The following is an 18,558-nucleotide window of genomic DNA, read 5'->3' as shown; positions in this document are numbered from 1 at the left end:
ATAAATTTTAAGTTGGCATCAAAAAGAGGGCGTTGCTGCTAAATTAAGAAAGATGTTCCAACCAAACTATCAACTCTTCCCAATGGGGCTAGTTATTATGCCTCGAGGCGTAGCCGCACGAGGGATACGGTAAAGCTGACTGTGTGTGTGTCTGTCTGTGTGTGTGTGTGTGTATTCCAGCTATAACTGCTCAACGGTTACAATGCGACGAAAACTAACAGCTTCTATAGGCTTCTAGCCACGTTCTCTTGGATTTTGATTCGTGGATTAGCAAACTAAAGCTTCTTTCTCGAGTTATGGCTAGTTTGACTCACATTGAAGGCTGTTGCAGTCTCTTCAGAATCTTTCATAGCATCATCTGTCCGCACAAACTTTCTATTCAACATATGAGTTAGCCTTGCACTAAAGCGCTAGCTTTTTGTTAGCTACAATACTCAGAAAATATCTGTTAAAACAGCTAGCTAGCAGTACAGTAGCCATTTGTAAAATTGATCTCTTTGGACACACCCTTTAATTATTCCTGTGGATGTAATGCGCATGCGCGCTCATTCCCCATGTGTGAGAAAATAATATCCAAGATCCAGATCCAGATCCTCCTGGCAGAATCATCTTTGTCTTGAGGGCCTGGTAAGCCACAAAACACTACCATATAACAATATAGATAACAATATGCATGTACACAGGTCTTTTCTTCTTAGATATTATATACACTGAACTACAGATCCTGGAAGAATCAATTTTCTTCTTTCTTGATGTCCTGGTAAGCCACATAATACAAAAAATAATAACTTACAATAGATGCATGTAAATAAGTCTTTTCTTCTCAGTGACTTTATATAGATAAGCTAACTTTAATATAAAATTCATTATAGATAACACTCTAATACTTTTGAGCGAAAGCAAAAACATGGCGAGAGGCATTAGCACAGCGCCAGCTTGAACACTAGTTCCAGCCAGTGTTAATCAACCAAAAGACACTCAAGTGCCCCTCAAGAACATTACAGTGGCAGCCAAGCTAACCGGTTATGTTGTGGCTACAAAGTCTGTGTTCAAGTATTGTAATGATACACAGTCTCCAGTGGAGGTGTTGTTTCGCTTCCCAATGGACGAGTCATATGCAGTGGTGGGATTGGCAGCAACTGTAGGAGGTCGGAGGGTCAAGGCATCACTCAAAGAGAAGGAGGAGGCAAAGCAAGACTACGATGATGCATTAGCCAGTGGGTTCACTGCTGCATTAGGAGAGGAGACGACGGGAGATATATTCAGCATCGCCCTCGGTAACCTGCCACCACAGTCGAGTGCTGAGGTTCACCTTGAATTGGTCGGAATGCTACCATTGAATGCTGAAGGTGGAGTACACTTCACGCTACCTAGCGTCATCAAACCCCGCTACACACCTGCTGGATTGAATGACCCCGTACAGCAACCAGGCATCTTCCCTCCTCTGAATACTACAAAGCGAGCTACTGCACCAGCCGTGTATGATTTCACTCTAGACATTAGCGATCCCTCATCAATCTCTAAAATTGCTTCACCTACACACTCGCTAACAACACAACGCAGCGAGGAAAACATTAGGGTCTCTCTTGGAGAGCCTAAGCCATTGGACAAAGACCTGGTCATCTCTGTATCACACAACGATCCTCACCAACCTTCTGTTCTGATTGAAACTGGCAGCTCTTCACTGAGTCAACGTAGCTACATGGGATCCCCGGCAGTTATGCTCAACTTCTTTCCAAAGTTTGACACAAAACAAGCAGCTTGCGAATTCATCTTTGTCATCGATCGCAGTGGCAGTATGGCTGGCCATTTTATGAGCAGTGCTAAGGAAACACTGAAGTTGTTTCTGAAGAGCATCCCTCCTGGCTGTCATTTCAACATCATTGGATTTGGTTCCACCTTCAAGGTTGTTTTTGCGGGCAGCATGGAGTACACACAGCAAAGTCTGGACCGAGCCGTACGGGAAACAGACAAAATGTTTGCCAACCTGGGGGGTACGGAGCTACTGCCCCCCCTGAAGTATATCTACTCTCAGCCCCTTCTACCCGGTCTGCCAAGACAAGTGTTTGTGCTCACTGATGGCTCAGTCAGCAATACCAGTGCCTGCATTCAGGAGGTTAAAAAGAATACCTCTCACACAAGGTAAGTTTGTTATGTGTGTGCAGTGTAAGCAATTTTTGTTCCTATGTTTTGTACTGGATTCTCCTTAATTTTTGTGGTAGTGCATTCCATATACAATGTATACAATACACACATACGTGTACTGTATTTCCTTTTACGGTAGACTGGGTTTTGAATGCATAGTTTATTGCTTGGACGCTAATTACGATTCTAGCAATTCTGTATTGCGTGCCACTAATTCTTTGAACATTGTGTAATTCAATGGGGAAACCTCGCAATTTGTAATCGAAAGAAGAAGTTATTTCTACACTCTATTCATCTATAACTATAAAGCATACTGTGAACGTAGCTTCTCAACATTAATTAGAAACCCTACAATGTGTACCTGCTATTCTAGAAACCTCCCAGTTTGCAATCGAAAGATAGAAACCCTGTGCTTTGAACATTGTGTATTGCTGTTCTTTCGATTACGATCAATGTAGAAACGTCGCAATTTGCAATCAAAAGAATCTCACATTAGGAATTGAGCTATTGTGTTGTTATGGGGTTTCAATGGCTTCACCACCCTCAGGGTGTTTACATTTGGCATTGGATCTGGAGCCTCCACAGAGTTAGTGAGAGGTCTAGCAAGAGCAGGCAATGGCACGGCCGAGTTCGTACAGGAGGGAGAGAGAATGCAACCAAAGGTGATCTCAACTTGTTAGTCTGTCATGTGATAAGCTCAACCTATTGCACTGTATTGTGCAGCAACATTGTACTCATCATGTGACATCAAGTGCCCCATATTGTGCTGCAGGTTATAGCCAGTCTCAAGAGAGCACTCCAGCCAGCAGTCACTGACTTTGAGGTCGCCTTTGACATACCATCTGGGTTTCAAGCCGCTCAAGCTCCAGCAAAGCTACCAGTCCTCTACAATGGTGACAAGACAACTATCTTTGGTATCTTGAAAAGCAAGGCCCTCTCTGACGACCCTCTGCACACGTCTCTCGTTGGATCAGCCACTCTCAGAGGAAAAGTACTGGGTCAACCGTTTGAGTATCTGTTGCAGTTCAGTATTCACGAGCCTTCCGCAAGCAACACAATGAGTCAGACATTTGTACATCAGTTAGCAGCCAAGGCACTTATCCAAGATTGGCAGAGCGAATCTAGTAGAAAGAAAGACGTCATTGACCTGAGTATTGAGTCCAGTGTCATCTCTTCCCACACTGCATACATTGCCATTGATGAAGACCAGGATAAGCCGATTGAGGGGGCGATTAAAGTATGGGACGTGCTAGCTGCTACAGCTCAACAGGGCCCTGTATACAGTGGATTTGCATTCAGTAGTGGTTACAACATGGTGCCAACTACCAGTATGTATGGTAGTAAGGGTACACATGATAGGGGATGCCAACAGATGGCGCAACAGGGGGTGCCACAGTTTGGAATGCACCATGTGCCTCCAACCTTAGGAGTCTCTAGTGGACTAATGGGACACACAGGGAATACTTGTATGTCATTCTCGGGAGGAGCACTAGATTGTGACCTACTTTGTCCATCTCCAAAGATGATGTCACTTCAAACACCGTCTCCATCCTACAGTCCGACCTCTCCATCCTATAGTCCTACCTCTCCATCCTATAGTCCGACCTCTCCATCCTACAGTCCGACCTCTCCATCCTATAGTTCAACCTCTCCATCCTATGACTCTCTCGGAGGACCGCTCCCCACGGCTCAATTGTTTGGAGACCTCAACCCTGCTGCTGGGGCCCCCCCGTTGTTACCCCCTACACGGCTTTCAACTTTTGGAGCCCCTCCTTTTTTGAATGAACAGTTCGGAGCACCCCCTCTTGTTCCCACGCAAGCATATCAATCGAGTCATCAATCAAGTCGTGTTATGTTCCGTCAGCCAAACAGTGGATCTTTGTTCGGAGGTTTTCAATCGTCCGAAGTGCTAACAAAAATCATCTCTTTACAGCATGCTGAAGGTTTCTGGGTGTTGGAGGATGTAGCAGCTCAGATATTCCATTGCTCTGTATCTGAGCTGTCCAGTCATTGTCCAGTGGTGTGTGGGGCAGCGGTATGGGCAACCGCACTCATGCTGGCGTATCTCGAACACAAGTTTGCCGGACAGAACAACGAGTGGGAGTTGTTGGCCATGAAGTCAGAGCTATGGCTAGAGTCTGGAGACAGTGATCTAACCAAGCTCAAGGAGGCAGCCAAAAACTATGTGTAGAGACTGTTATACTAATTAGATATCTTTACTAGTGTCTATAATAACTTTACTAGCCCAAATTTTGTATATACCGGTACTCCGTATAACTAAAGATTGCTCTCTGTATGTGTTTCACATCATTGTTCAATAAATTTGATTCACTATAGTCTAGTGTTATAAAACTAGACAATTTTCTTTGAAGTGACCGGCATCCTACAAAACTGTCTAGCTAGATGATAGAGTTCCCACAGAAAGGCATGCTCCTGTCTGACTCCAAGAAGGCCTTGATATTGGGTCTCTATTGGATACGCTGTTTGAACGCCCTCAGGATAGAGATAGGCAGCTCAGCATAACGATCTGGAAGGAGCTTGGAACATTGCTAGATATGTCCACATAACGTAATCTGTGAGGAGCAACTCATACACAACATATGAGTGCTAGGATATTGCACTGACCTTATCTCCAAAGAAGAAGCCTGACCATCATCGTTAGCTTTTAAAGCTAGCTCAGAAACCCGCAAACCTACGTCGATGTAGTACATAAGCTACATTGCGTACTTTGGTATGCGTTCGGTCTTGAATGCCTCAATGAAAGGCTTGGTCATATATCATATGTGCCATTCCTCTTCATGGGATGGAAACAATCGTGCCCTTCGGTCGAGAGTTCCTCATAAAGTTCCCATGAAGAAAGATGAGATCCGAGGGTAAATACAGGGTAAGAGGAGTCAGTCGGAGTCAGTCATCCTCTCCCTTGTAGTACTTGAGAACTGCAGATGGGTTGCTTTCTCTCCTGCAAACATTGTCGAGTCATAGAACACCTGCCTCTTCAAACATGAGCCGCTGAGCCGCTGAGCCGCATAAATTCCCCTCTTCCAGGCAAAAAATGCCAGTAAAGCAGCTTCCATTCTATGTACGTACATGTAAGTCAGTTCTCCAGAGGGAACTATGGAACTAAAGAAGTGTGGAACCAGCTAGGGAACCATGGAACTAAAGAACAGTGGAACCAGAGGAGGAACCAGAGAACCGAAGAGGAAAGAAGGGTGGCTAAGTTGTGTTGACGACCCGTACCATACAACCACATTGCACGTTATGAGCTAGCTAGAAGATGTCTCGCACTATAGCTGTGGCAATGTCTGGCGGTGTAGACTCCACTGTAGCGGCTCTCCTCCTCAGGAAGAGAGGTAAGCACTGTGTCTAATCTCTGCAGCAGCTAGATATGATTACTGACCCCCCCAGGGCATGACTTAGTGGGTGTGTACATGCACAACTGGGACGATTTGGACGAGACAGGCACCTGTTCATCACAGACAGACTACCAGTGTGTTCAGGAGCTGTGTGGAGAGATGGGCATTCCTTGTCATAGAGCGGACTTCGTTAAGGAGTACTGGAATCATGTCTTCAGGTACACAAAAATTCAGTTTACTTGTAATTTAAAATGATGTGTATTTCAACTATTTTTACTGTTGAAATAATTTATGTATTTCCGTATAGCGTGTATATTTCGTGGGTATAAAATGTTCGCGGTTTTCGCTGATCAAGCATGTACCACGAATTTAATATCGCATGCCTGCTATTCCGCGAAAACCTTTCTAATTATAATGGTCAATCCACGAAAGTGTATCCCCTCGAAATATACCCACTATACGGTAGTTATTTAACATGCCATATATTGCACTGGAGCAACACATTACTCGAGGCTGTAGCCATGCATGCTTTGCTTTAACACTTGCAGCAAGTTATGATTATGACAATACTGTATAATTACAGCAGCGCCAGAAAAATCTATTCCACTTCTGAGTGGGCGTATCTTTAAAACAAAAATTTGCATTCAGCCAGCACCTGGTGGCGCTTATGTTCTAGATGTAGACATTACCTCACTACTTGCTGCTGTAATGACATCAATTCAATTACGTATGTTACAACAGTTCTCTCGTACCCCCACAGCTCTCTGTTGGAGGGTGTTCGCCGGGGGTTGACCCCAAATCCTGATGTTTTGTGTAACCAGCATGTCAAGTTCCAATCCCTCCATCAGTGGACTAGGGATACTCTCGGAGTGAGCACCATAGCAACCGGACACTATGCCAGAGTGGACTGCAATAGTGTCGGTGAGCTGAGAGGTGTTGTTCTTTTGTCTAATTGGATTCTGACAGTTGTAAGACAGTCCTATAGTGTGTGTGCGTCATGAGTACAACGACTCATATTGTGTGTCCAGAAGTGAGACTACTGAGAGCTGTGGACTCCTTTAAGGATCAGACTTACTTTCTGTCACACATATCACAAGTAGGTCCCTTGTTAAACCACACCCATTATATCTAGCCTACCCCCACCCCAGGAATCGCTACAGAATACAGTGTTTCCAGTAGGTCACCTGACAAAGACACGAGTGAGAGAGATTGCACGAGAGGAAGGAATGGACAGGGTTAACCAGCAGAAAGAGGTAATAGTTAAATACTCAATACTATCGTCATGGTACCCTCCACAGAGCATGGGCCTGTGCTTTGTCGGCAAGCGAGACTTCAATCGCTTCATCTCACAGGTGAACACTTACCAGGGCTTCATTTAGCTCGCTCTTCCTGGAAAACTTTTTTCCCCACTATTTTCAGAAGTCCGCATCCCTAGAAATGAAAAATTCTTGCTTTTGAGCAATTCCATTCTCGACAAAGAAGCCTTGGTGAAATTGGTCTTTTTTTGAATGTTAATTTATAACTTAAGCTAGGATTGAATGCATTTTGTAGCTTTTCCTAGGGGCACATGCCCCTTAAACCCCCCTAGAAGGCTGTGTGTGATATTCAGCTATTCTCAAAACATCACTTTCACCCTGGCAAGTTTATCTGTATGAAGCCCTACCTACTGTTTTGCTCCAGTTTCTTGGCTACTATGTAAGCTGTCTCCCTCCCTTTGTACACAGTATGTGGAGAGTGAGCCTGGTGATTTTGTGACCCTTTCTGGCAAGGTGGTTGGAAGGCATGAGGGTGGGTGTGTGTGATCATGCTCTATAATATCATTGATTCAACTGTTTGTTGCCAGGCCACCATCTATATACGATTGGTCAGCGTGCCAGGCTGGGTGGTCATAGCCAGCCATACTGTGTAACTAGCAAAGACCCACACACCAACACTGTCACAGTGGCCGAGGGAACCTCACATCCGGCACTCTACACTCCCTCATTCATCACGCTACACCCACACTGGATCACATGCAAATCACGTGACCTCTTCAACAATCAATCAGATGGCATCGAGTGTGTGATGCGTCATCGTCATCAACATTCATTAGTCCCATGTACTGTAAATTCAAGGTCAGTGCCTAGTTAAAACCCAGTATTCTGTCATTGGTCCTATCAGGAGTGTGTACACTCCTGGTCCTATGTACTGTAAACTCAAGGTCAGTGAGTACCCATTATTCTGTCATGACCGTACTTTTTGTTATTGATACAGGAGGTATGGTCTTCATGTTACTCTGAGGGAGCCACTAAGAGCCATAACTCCAGGACAGGTGAGACCGGCCACGCTACCAGTAGTAGGGATTACTATTCCCCCCCCCCCCATTACAGTATGCAGTGTTCTATCAAGGAGATGAGTGTTTGGGAGGAGCCTGCATTGCAGAGCCAGGACCATCACTGCACAAAAACTGACTGTACCCCAAAGTAGTGTTTCAGCTTCTTGAAAACTTTTCGTCAATAATAAGCAACAAAATTATTTATTCAGCAAAAATCGATCTTTGTACTGGCCAGCGCACAAATTATGAGTGATGAGATAATCTATATATATAATGTGTGTGAAACAGTGATGAATGATATATATATGTTATGATGAACAATTTAGAACAGTTTTATGCAGTCAGTTCACAGAAGTGTCCGCTGTATCCATGTTGACACTCACATGTGATAGAGCCCCATTGTCCCTCGTCCAGTTTCCGACATCGCCCACCTTCTCCACAAGGGCTCTCCTTACAAGGGTTCTCTAATTTTTTGCAGCGTCCCCCCTTATACCCTCGGGGGCAGAGACACTTGAAGCCATCAAGCAGGCTGACACATGTCCCATTGTTGTGACATGGAGACTCGGCGCAGTGATCCACAATGAGCTTACTGCAAGTAGGTCCAGTGTAGCCATGGGGACAGGAGCAGCTGTAGCTCTGAGTGGCGTTATGGTGTGTACAGAGATGACCCTGAGGGCATGGGTTGATAGGTACACAAAAGTTGACCCTGTTTTCACAGTGTTGACCCCACCATTCCCGGGGACAGGCACAGAGAGTGGTGTTGGTGATACAGCTGCCATTGTTGAGACACGGTCGACCTTCAGATAAACACAAGTCTTTGATTAAACGACATTGTTGTCCTTCGTATCCATGGTAACAGTTACACTTGGGATCACGGCCATGATCCGTTCTAACACAGGTTCCGTTTCTGTGACAATCAACATTAATGCAGGGGTCGGCAATAATTTCCTGTTCACAGAGAGCTCCTGTAAGCCCCGGAGGACAAGTGCACTCGAATCCATATTCGAGGCTCTTATTGCATGTTCCTCCATTGAGGCAAGTTACATTGTGACAAGACAACAGTTTCTGAGCATATGACCGACTGCAATCATCTCCGTAGTAGCCATGGTAACAGCGGCACTGGCCCAGGTGGCAGGTCCCATGATCAGAGCATCTATTGATGCAGTCATAACCCTGTGTGTGTGTGAGGGGAGTAGCATCACTAACACAGTGTGTGTGTGAGGGGGTAGCATCACTAGCACAGTGCATGTGCGAGGGGGTAGCATCACTAGCACAGTGCGTGTGCGAGGGAAGTAGCATAACTAGCACAGTGTGTGTGTGACAATCAACAACACAGTGTGTGTACGAGGGGGGGGGGGATCACAACACGATAAACATTCCAAAATGCATGAGATGGCAGACATAGTCACTGGCTTCTGTGTGCATAGCAGACAATTGAGAGTAATGCTTACAGCTGACGTACCGCACACAGCTCTTCGTAGGAGGGACACACAATAGAGCCCTCATAAGTGACTCCACCCTCATTATACTTGAACCATTGCTGCGGTAAATATACATCAGGTCTATTTATAGCTCACAGATTAGAGGCGCCAGCCAACCACTTTAGGAATGTACATGAGCTCACCTTCCGTCCCTCCTTCCCACAACGCAGTGTCTCATCGCCTACTCTCACTAGCACTCTTCGAGCAGAGCAGCTGAACTATACAATGAAAGGATAGTAGATGCTGGTGTACAACAATTCATCTTAGGGAAAAAACACAAGTATTGGCTTAAGAAACAAACAAACACAATTAATGGTCACTGCAAATTAATGATCACTGATCTAAGCACACCATATGCATGCCCTGCAGATTATAACCATTAAATCCCCAGCAAGCCCTCACTTTGTAACACAGTCCTCCTCTTTTCCCCTCCACTCCCTTGAAAAAGTCTACTGCACTGGAGGAGGTCTTATTACTCTCATTTCGTCTTAGAGGCTCTGGCTGCTCAAAACACCTTGATCCAATACCGTACTCCTCGAGGGCAAAGTTCATATGAGGGGGAGGGCTGTGAGTGTGTGTGAGGCAACTGCTCCCGATCCTGGAATCTCCATGCTCCCACATCTGAGTGTGAGTGTGGTGATGGAGAGATTAGCAATCATGATGTGTTGATGAGCACTTGCCAGTGTTCTGTAGTGACTGGCTACTATCTATGGACTGGGCTGACTCCAACAAACCACACACATTCCATGGGATTTCCTGCTCTGTACTCTATCAGATTGCCAACAACAGAAAGTATTGAGCAACTTAAAACTAACATCAGCAAATTTCTAGCATTTTCTGTTAATAGTCCACAGGCTTCTGTGGTGGATGACTAACATATCTAAGATCATGTGAGGTATGTTGCTGGGTACAGCCAGCCGGGCACCTGTGCTAACGAGTGTGTAATTATGATTATGCTCACCCCATACAGTGGACAATAGTCAGCCAAAATCTGAGTACCCCCTCTCCGTCGAGACAGGTACTGTGGGATGGAGGTGGGGTAAAATTGATAGTAAAAAGTGCATACTGTCTCACCTGATACTCTTGAGGCAGTGGAATGGTGTAGTTACGTATTAAACAGGGTCCAACGCCAGTACGACCATTGACACATCCCGTTCTCTCGTTCTTAAAGTCCTTGCCATCACAATACGGGCTCAGTGGCTCTTTGTCCCTACCCTGAGACAACATCCAACCCCCACAGCTGTCCTTGACAAACAAGCAGCCTTTTCCACGCCCCCAAGACAGCTGGCCGGCGTAAGAGTAGTCTGGCAGATACCACCTGAGAGAGAGAGAGAGTGTGTGTGAGAGGTCATCATCTGTTATTTGTTGGTATTTACTCACCCTGAGTCATGCAGCAAAGCCATGGTAACCCTGGACAGTACATGGTGGGAGGCTAACATGCCCGTCATTAGCTCCTCCTGCAGCAGAACACACAATGAGATGGCATTTAAGCAACTATGTGTGATTAGGGTGAAAATGAGTTCTCAGTTTACATATGTACACCACTACCCACTACATGTACACCGGCACACTCACTCCAAAGACTCTGTTCTCCCAGTGTCTTCCTGCCACGGCCCCACCTCCTTGGTTCTCAAGCTCCGCCCCTTCCAATGACTCGCACCCAAAGTGAGCACGCACCTCCCGCTGCAAACACGAGGACAACAAGTTATAATATTTGCCTTCCTCTATGAACTAATACTTACGACAACGTTTGGAGTAACGACCATGCTGACTGTGTTCTGCTGGTTGGGAGTGAGAGTGGTCCAATGCACCCTCCTTACAAGTCGCACTGTGTTGAGAGCCACTGAGTTCTTGCTGGAGAGAGGGGGTACCTCGTTAGTGTACCTCGTTAGTGTACATGCTAATATTATGTACAATTGCAAACAATCAACTCACCCTGAGGGTATGTACTGGAAGACACTTCCATCAGCATATCTCCTAGTGCGGGGATACCCTTCCTCGTTATGATAATAGGGGAACAGGTCTTCAGAGAATACCTGAGTAAGAAAACACATCGTAATACAAGCTTATAGTGCAAAAATGCTGACATGACTATAATTATACAGAATTAAATGTTAACTTAATTACCAATGTGTGTATGAGCTGATGCATGAGTGCATGCTGTTGACGAGAGAAGGTAGCTGGGTCAATAGAGAGTGCCTCAGGACAGAAGTTGATGTAGCCCGCCACTGGTCGGTCAAACTCTTGCTCTTGCAGACAATGGCCTCCCTCAAGCATTCCTAAGCCACTGTACAGCGAATCTGCATGTAGGGTAATGCATGTGAGGTGGTGGCCTGTGTAAACACTGGAAGCCTAATGTAATACATGTACATCCCTTGTGATGTGCAGTGAGTACTCTAGCAACACAAAAATAGATTGTTATACAAGTAGTAGTATCTTCAAAAGCCTGAGGTTGAGGTTGTACCAACCTTTTATGCAATGAGCTTCGGCTATGGCAGAGACATAGAGCAAGAAGTGAACTATCTTGACTTTACTAGTAGCACCCCTCACTGCACCATTCTCACACTGAAGGCCTGGTCTGGAGCAGCTCTTGCAAGACGCTAAATGTTCCTCGGGGATTGTGACTGGTCCACACTTTGCCTGAGAGGAGCAGCCGTCTCGGCAATACTTGACTCCATTTACCAGATAGTGTGTGTTCAGGCAAGGCCTGCAAAAACAGTTGGCTTGTGATAAGAGTTTAGTATAATTATAATGAGACAGCAACCACACGACATACCTCTCGAATTTGATTGGTGTAGCCATTGGTCTTGCTCTCAGGGCATCCGATAACCATTGCACGGCACTATCCATTAGTACAGTCTGCAGCAACATTAATGCATGCATGTGAGTGTGTGAAAACAGGAGATCAAAGGCTGGGCTTGTCGGTGTAGCTTACCTTAAGCACTCTCTGCTGCTCTTTTGTTAGTCTGCAGGGGGTAATGGATTGTTGTTAAAGCCGGTAGACTGAACTAGAATTGGCACCACTAGTCTTTTGTAGCTTTTTTAGCACTTCATGTACATGCACACAGCTGATTCACACCAACGATGCACTTACAGTTGAATTGAGGGGTCATAGTGAGGGAGGATGGTGAACGGCTCCAGTGCACCTCTTGCCAGAGATCTTCCTGAGATTCCGCTAGCAATACGGTCTCTCAGAGTCTTCACAGGCTGCAGTGAAGGGAATGGTCAATGGCTTCTGGTTTGAGCTGAATGCAGACCTGCTTATCATATCACTACAACACCAACTGTTACTAGAAAACTGACTACCACATGATTAAAAAATCAGTCCATCTGGAGACCAGTATGCATGATACAAAGCAAAAAAACAAGTCATCAATATTTTTATACCAACTCAGAGAACTGCTGTGCAGCTAGCTAGCTCCTCACAACAGGCATAGGCCTCTACAAAATAATGAATGCATGCTATTTAGTGTGTCTAAGGAATGCAAAACCTTCACTGCATGCATATGTACTATTCCCTACCCTAGTGTGTTGCTGTTGTCCCAGCAGGTCCAGGTCGCTTGCTTGTATAGAAGCCTGCACTGGCAGCCACAGACCAGCAGCAAGCAGACAGAAGACCCACGTGGTCAAGACGACTGGTTTATTCATAATCTCTTACAGTGACTCTAGTACAATCTTTCAGTCAGACAGTTTTATAGAGCTCTTCTTATTACAATACTCAACACAATTCATCCATTATATACTGTCACTTGAAACACAAGCAAGAAGAAAATGCAACAAAACCACACCTAAAGAATGCAATAATCAAATCATAAAAGTGTTCTACTGTAAACTATTCAGGTATTTCTCCTCATCTCCTCTCAATTTGAGCTGCTCTGTTGGGAGGGTGGGTCCCTTGCGCTCTCGATAGAGAGACACCTGTTCATGAGACGTTCCCCCACACTTCTGACAACCCTCCACAGGACAACGTCCAGTGTAGACAAACTGTCTCTGGTGACACCCTTTGCACTCATAGCACCTCTTCATGACTTTGAATTTGCTCAGAACATGACTCTCTCTCTTACACATCTCTCCAGGATACTCCGCCGTGTAGTTACACTGGGGATAACAGTGTGTATGTACTGTGTAGTTCAGTATATTGGCTAACAGCACACCTCCTTGCATTGCACCACAGATACTCTCAACTCCTTGATGCTCTGTAACTTTAGCTCCACATTCTCTTTCTTCTCCAGACGCTCAAAATATTCTTGTTCCTTGTCCAACTCAACCTACAGTACACACCTTAAAACACACACACACACAGCACACTTGCTGGCTACCTCCTCGTTGATCCAATCGTGAGAAGATTTGGCATTGAGAATCCTGTCCATCTCTCCACTGTCCAGTCGTGGTCTCTTGCTCTGGGGAGGGTCTGCGGATATAACAGTAATTATTCATGAATCTTAGCACCCACAGCAGTACTCCATACCGTCTCCAGTCAAGTCCCTGTTCTCCACCACTCTCTTTTTGACACCACTTGCCTTTTTGTCCTCCGAGGCTTTTACCACAGCCAATGCCCTTCTCTGTCATATGACTACCATGTGATATGAGGTACAAACAATGTAATGGCTCACCCTTGCAAGAGATGCTTTGCTGGACCCTCCGAGATCCACCATACCACCAGGACGAACCCCCCTCCCCAGAGTGGGCCGGGCTATCTTTGTCTGAGTACGAACTTGCCCCTCTTCCTTCAGTAGTTGTAACGCTGACTTCTCAGTAGCACTGTCCTTGTCAACTGGGGGGGGGGGGGGGGGAGTTGTGACATAGTGTGCAGTGCATGGGGTCAGCTACCTTCTCTCTTTGCAACCTCCTCTTTTTTTATGTGCTTAGTCAGCATCCTCGCTCCTACACTCTGCTTCTGTAGCATCTGCTTGCTGTGAAACACACAATTTTAACAATACATATAATGAAAGCACTGCAGGTGCTGATGCCTCGGTGGAGATGCCAAAGCTACATAACATAAAGCTACTAATAGCTTTTATACACATGATGAACATTTTTGCAATTTTGCTGCATGCAAACTCAAAAAGTGGGTAATGATCGACCATGATTGTTGTTAAAAACGATCGATGCCAAAAGTTCAAGTCTAAATGGCTGCATCAGCAGAGCCTTGCAGCTCTTTTCTCACTCTTGCAGCTACCAATAGCTAGCGTTCTAGTGCAGAGCTAACTACTAAGTAGAGTAGCAACACTCGGTAAACAAGTTTGGCTACGTGCTCTTCTGAAAAGGCTGCAATGGCATTCCAAGTAAGCAATACTAGGCATAACTCGAGAACAAAGCATTAATTTTGCAAATCCACGAATTAAAATCCCAAAAAACATGACTAGAAGCCTATACTTGCACTTTATTGATCCTCGAGCAGCATGCACGCACACGCACACGCACACACACACACACACACACACACACACACACACATACCTCGCTTGCGCATGCGCACCGAGGCATAATTATATCACACAGTATGTCACACCATAGATAGAACAGTTCTATGGTCACACTTACAATATTTCTGATCCATCCTGGGTGACAACACCCCTCCTAGAGCTGACTCCACCACTCTTCTCCCGTAATTCTGCCATTGCCTTAACAGCTGAGGATTTGGCCCCCGGCACAAAGAGTCTCTCATCATCACGACGATTAGTCTTGCCACCTGTACCTGATGCCACAAATGTTTTACCCCCAGCAAAGAACATGTCTGTCTTGGATCCCTTGAGCAGCTTGTCCTGTAATCCCCTGCTACTGGGGCCATACCTGGAGAGAGACGATGGAAACACTGTTGATTAGAGAGCACAGAATAACAATGATGAGTGCTCTGGACACATGTACAGTCATGAAATGGTGTGCAATCCTACCCAGTCTGCAGCTCCATGCGATTAGACCTGCTCCTAGAGTAGGCACTCTGAACATGGTAGTCACAGCAACCGCCGTCAGAGGCATTGGCAAAGTTGGTACACTTGCGGCCATTCTTGGTGGTAGCTTTGCAGATAGTGAAGTCCTGAGACACGCCCATCAACATGAGCTTCTTGGGGTGGTCCAGCGAGAGTGCCACGCCTCCTAGATCAACAGCATCCTGCAGGAGAGCAGGTACACAAAGCCACACCCACCACGCACACTCACCTCTTTGCCAGGCATGATGTTAGGGTTGAGCAGTGCCACCACATAGCCTAGTGGTGTCTTCCAGTGCTCTTGATAAGCTTGGCCAAACAGGAACACAGTTACCACTGCACTCTGCCCAGAGAGGTCAGACAACTTCCACACTGAGTACTTGTCTCCCTTTTTACTATCTCTACATACAAAGAGGTCACAAAGGTCAACAGTATCATACTGTAACACTTACTTTGGGGGAAGTTTATCGACAATGACTCCAATAGATACCCAGTCACCCTCCACTTCACCCCCCTTGACCTTGGCTAGCAGTCGAGGTATTCGCACCATTTTACGACTAGCCATGCGTTGACTCATGACCTCACTGGACACCAGAGGGTTTCTGGGGGGGGAGTGATTTTACACAGTCAGATCTCATAACACAACTTACTTTATCCTCAAACCCGAGTATTTCTCAGTAAGCACCCCGTCAGCCTTGTCAGATGCACGTTTAGTGACAATCCTTGCCGACGTGTCCCTATCCATGGGGGGTTTTGCTGTGGGGGGTCTAACATCCTCCCTCTGGTGAGCCACTCGTACTCTCTCTCCACTCACCAGCTTCTCCGATGAAGTCCTATTGGATGGAACACCACTTGTCTTTGTTATCTGTTGCTTCGGAGATGGTTGTTTGGCAACTTGTTGACGCAGCTCTTTCAGCTCAGCCTGCATCGCCTCCATTTTGGCTGTAGCAGGAATATATACGTATAACATAGAGTAATTATGAGTTGCAGTGTACCTTTCAGCTCATCTATTCCCGAAGTGTTGGTAGTGGTGTCGGACACTTCAGCATGACTAACAACTTTACTGCTCTTCTTTATGCGTTTCGTCTCGGTATGTTTCTTTTTTCGTTGAGTGGTTTCGATCATGGCGGATAGGAGGTCAAGAGAGTTGTCACCGCCCTCCGCATCGGCAGTTGAACACTCGCTCTCACAGTCACTGGGGCCACTGAACCCATTCAGCAGGTCTAGGGTACCATCATGAACACATGTGCAGTAAGTTTAGACACAGATCTTACCATCTCCGTACTCTGGGTCCATCAGAACTAAATGATCATCTATGATCCTAACAACGATAATTGATAAAAGATGTAAAGAGCGTCTTACTAATTAATTTGTTGCGTGTTCCCTTGCAAATGAAAACTTGAGGGTCATACTTTTGTGCAGAGCTACAATAAGAACACCAGACTAGGCCCTACAGTACCAGCTCTACCGTCTGAACAGGTCGGATCAGTAACGGTGTTCGCCTCCAACTTTTAATTGCTTCCGGAAGCGGGGGCGTAGCTTCATTGCATACTCTACTAACCGTAGTAGCTAAGTGACCTTTGACCTGCCCTTATTTGTAGAAAAAAATTAATGATACTGGCTGAAGAAAACAGATGATACTGGATGGATAAACTGATCCAAAACTGGGATGATACTGTGTGTGATGTTTCTGGATGTGAAAACAAGGGAAAGTGATATGATACTGATGTTCCTGGATGGATGAAAACAATGAAGAGTTAATTAATCGAGTGAATAATACAATCATGATTGATGGATGGACAGATAGATGATTTTGGCTTAGACTGGATACTGTGTGGCGATGTCAGCCATTACTTGGGTAAAGGCAGCTTGTTTCGATTGAGGGGTTGACAGTCGCTCTCTCCACATGAACTCGTCAAGGTATGATGGCAACTGTTGTTCTGTCACCCCCCGCATCCTCTTCAGCTTGATCTTAATTCTATTCCAATAGCTCTCAATGTTTTGTGTGTGTACCCCTGTGACGCTGTTCACAAACTCAATACTGTGGTTGACGGTGCCATGGGATCCAACATTTGGCAACGATGCTACATTATTGTAAGCGGCCCAACAGTCGGAATGTATCACTGTGCCTGGTTGAACATGTGCCTGTATTATAGGCAAGAGTGTGACTGCTCTTCTATCTGCCACTAACTGGACAAAGCCAGTGGCAGGGGTTGTTGACGTGTCAGCCAACCCAAACACCCACAAGTCACTCTGGGTCGCCTACCCCGTCCACCCTATTGTGTTTAAGTGTTTACAATATTATTGTGAGCACAATTTTACCTTAGGTTTGTGTCGGAACAGACTTTCATCGATCTGAACAATAACACCAGCTCCTCCAAGACGGATAACAGTTGCGATCAGCTTTGCTGAGCATACCTCTCTGAGCCATTGGTATATATCACACCCCGTGGATGGTCTCACCTCAGCCTCCATTGCCATGTCTGTCACAGGGTATTCTCTGGACCACCACAAAATGGCTACCAACCACTGTTGGAGAGTAATCCTACTCTTAGAGAAGAAACTGAGGTGTCTGATGCTCCTGGTGGTCTTACATTGTGGGCAGGACCAACAGACACCATCCGAGCCTGATGAAGACCTTCGCCGTTCGATCATTGGAATAGCACACCTATTTTTCCTTTTATTATAATTATGCTTATTATGGATATCCCTTATTATAATATAAGATACCTACCTTGTACAGTCGCAGGTAGTTGCAAGCAGTCCTTTACCCCTAAGATAACTGATAATACCCCCTGTCCCACCTCCCACCACTGTTGACATGCTCAAAATAGACATACTGATAGTGGATGGATGGATAGATGTACTTAGAATGCCATGTGTGAGCGAATATCCCGGCAGTAACGCACCAAGGTCAAAGATCATTTAGCTACTACGGTTAGTGGAGTATGCAATGAAGCTACGCCCCCGCTTCCGGAAGCAATTAAAAGTTGGAGGCGAACACCGTTAGTGATCCGGTTGGGTCATTGTGTAGTTCATACACTTCCAAGTTTCTAGTTCAGCCACATCATAGATACTGTACACTGTCGGCTCTGAGCTGACTGAGCTGCTCAGTCATACATCACTACATGCACTGCATTATATCACTCTTCGGGTTTCTTAATCATGTCACCAGCCCGCCAAGGGTTTGCACTTTAGTGCTCTATAGTTTGTAATTGTATAGGATCATTTGCATAGGAGAGTATTTTTTCGGGTGTCTTTCTTTACACGATTTTCTCTGTTAGTTCTTAATCTACGGCAGCCTCGTTCCCATTCCTTACTTTTTCTTGCCATTGCCA

At 45.6% G+C, this 18,558-nt stretch overlaps 4 protein-coding genes across 7 annotated transcripts; 2 read left to right on the top strand and 2 right to left on the bottom strand.

The window, feature by feature from the left end:
- The first annotated feature begins 942 nt into the window (after window positions 1-942).
- On the top strand, window positions 943-4,472 carry LOC135346537 (von Willebrand factor A domain-containing protein DDB_G0292740-like). Its single transcript, XM_064544187.1, has 3 exons — window positions 943-2,142; window positions 2,693-2,807; window positions 2,918-4,472. The coding sequence occupies exons 1-3, from the start codon at window positions 1,103-1,105 to the stop codon at window positions 4,334-4,336; spliced, it is 2,574 nt and encodes an 857-aa protein (XP_064400257.1). The 5' UTR covers window positions 943-1,102; the 3' UTR covers window positions 4,337-4,472.
- Window positions 4,473-5,240: 768 nt separating this feature from the next.
- LOC135346580 (mitochondrial tRNA-specific 2-thiouridylase 1-like) lies at window positions 5,241-8,006 on the top strand. Its single transcript, XM_064544252.1, has 10 exons — window positions 5,241-5,495; window positions 5,551-5,716; window positions 6,259-6,419; window positions 6,527-6,594; window positions 6,647-6,751; window positions 6,797-6,850; window positions 7,223-7,286; window positions 7,342-7,612; window positions 7,752-7,809; window positions 7,868-8,006. Exons 1-10 carry the CDS (start codon window positions 5,420-5,422, stop codon window positions 7,946-7,948), a joined length of 1,104 nt encoding a protein of 367 aa, XP_064400322.1. The 5' UTR covers window positions 5,241-5,419; the 3' UTR covers window positions 7,949-8,006.
- Window positions 8,007-8,145: 139 nt separating this feature from the next.
- Window positions 8,146-13,011, bottom strand: LOC135346536 (leishmanolysin-like peptidase). Its single transcript, XM_064544186.1, has 16 exons — window positions 12,816-13,011; window positions 12,388-12,500; window positions 12,229-12,259; window positions 12,070-12,152; window positions 11,762-12,000; window positions 11,421-11,593; window positions 11,229-11,329; window positions 11,036-11,147; window positions 10,869-10,976; window positions 10,674-10,750; window positions 10,368-10,611; window positions 10,255-10,314; window positions 9,696-9,914; window positions 9,437-9,511; window positions 9,275-9,352; window positions 8,146-8,985 (listed from the first exon to the last, which is right to left on the bottom strand). Exons 1-16 carry the CDS (start codon window positions 12,939-12,941, stop codon window positions 8,146-8,148), a joined length of 2,679 nt encoding a protein of 892 aa, XP_064400256.1. The 5' UTR covers window positions 12,942-13,011.
- LOC135346545 (protein MCM10 homolog) lies at window positions 12,981-17,902 on the bottom strand. 4 transcript variants are annotated; one of them, XM_064544200.1, is made up of 14 exons: window positions 16,583-17,902; window positions 16,495-16,541; window positions 16,216-16,443; window positions 15,871-16,162; window positions 15,673-15,822; window positions 15,453-15,621; window positions 15,188-15,405; window positions 14,838-15,086; window positions 14,124-14,206; window positions 13,907-14,067; window positions 13,762-13,855; window positions 13,613-13,704; window positions 13,448-13,561; window positions 12,981-13,391 (listed from the first exon to the last, which is right to left on the bottom strand). In XM_064544200.1, the coding sequence occupies exons 2-14, from the start codon at window positions 16,514-16,516 to the stop codon at window positions 13,116-13,118; spliced, it is 2,148 nt and encodes a 715-aa protein (XP_064400270.1). In that variant the 5' UTR covers window positions 16,517-16,541; window positions 16,583-17,902; the 3' UTR covers window positions 12,981-13,115. The 4 variants fall into 4 exon arrangements, with proteins under 4 accessions (XP_064400270.1, XP_064400271.1, XP_064400269.1 ...); XM_064544201.1 differs by having other exon boundaries at window positions 16,495-16,533; XM_064544199.1 differs by having other exon boundaries at window positions 16,495-17,496; window positions 17,543-17,902.
- Window positions 17,903-18,558: the final 656 nt, after the last annotated feature.

Source organism: Halichondria panicea, chromosome 13, assembly GCF_963675165.1.
Source record: "Halichondria panicea chromosome 13, odHalPani1.1, whole genome shotgun sequence".
Classification (NCBI taxonomy): domain Eukaryota; kingdom Metazoa; phylum Porifera; class Demospongiae; order Suberitida; family Halichondriidae; genus Halichondria; species Halichondria panicea.
This window is presented reverse-complemented; position numbering and strand designations above follow the sequence as displayed.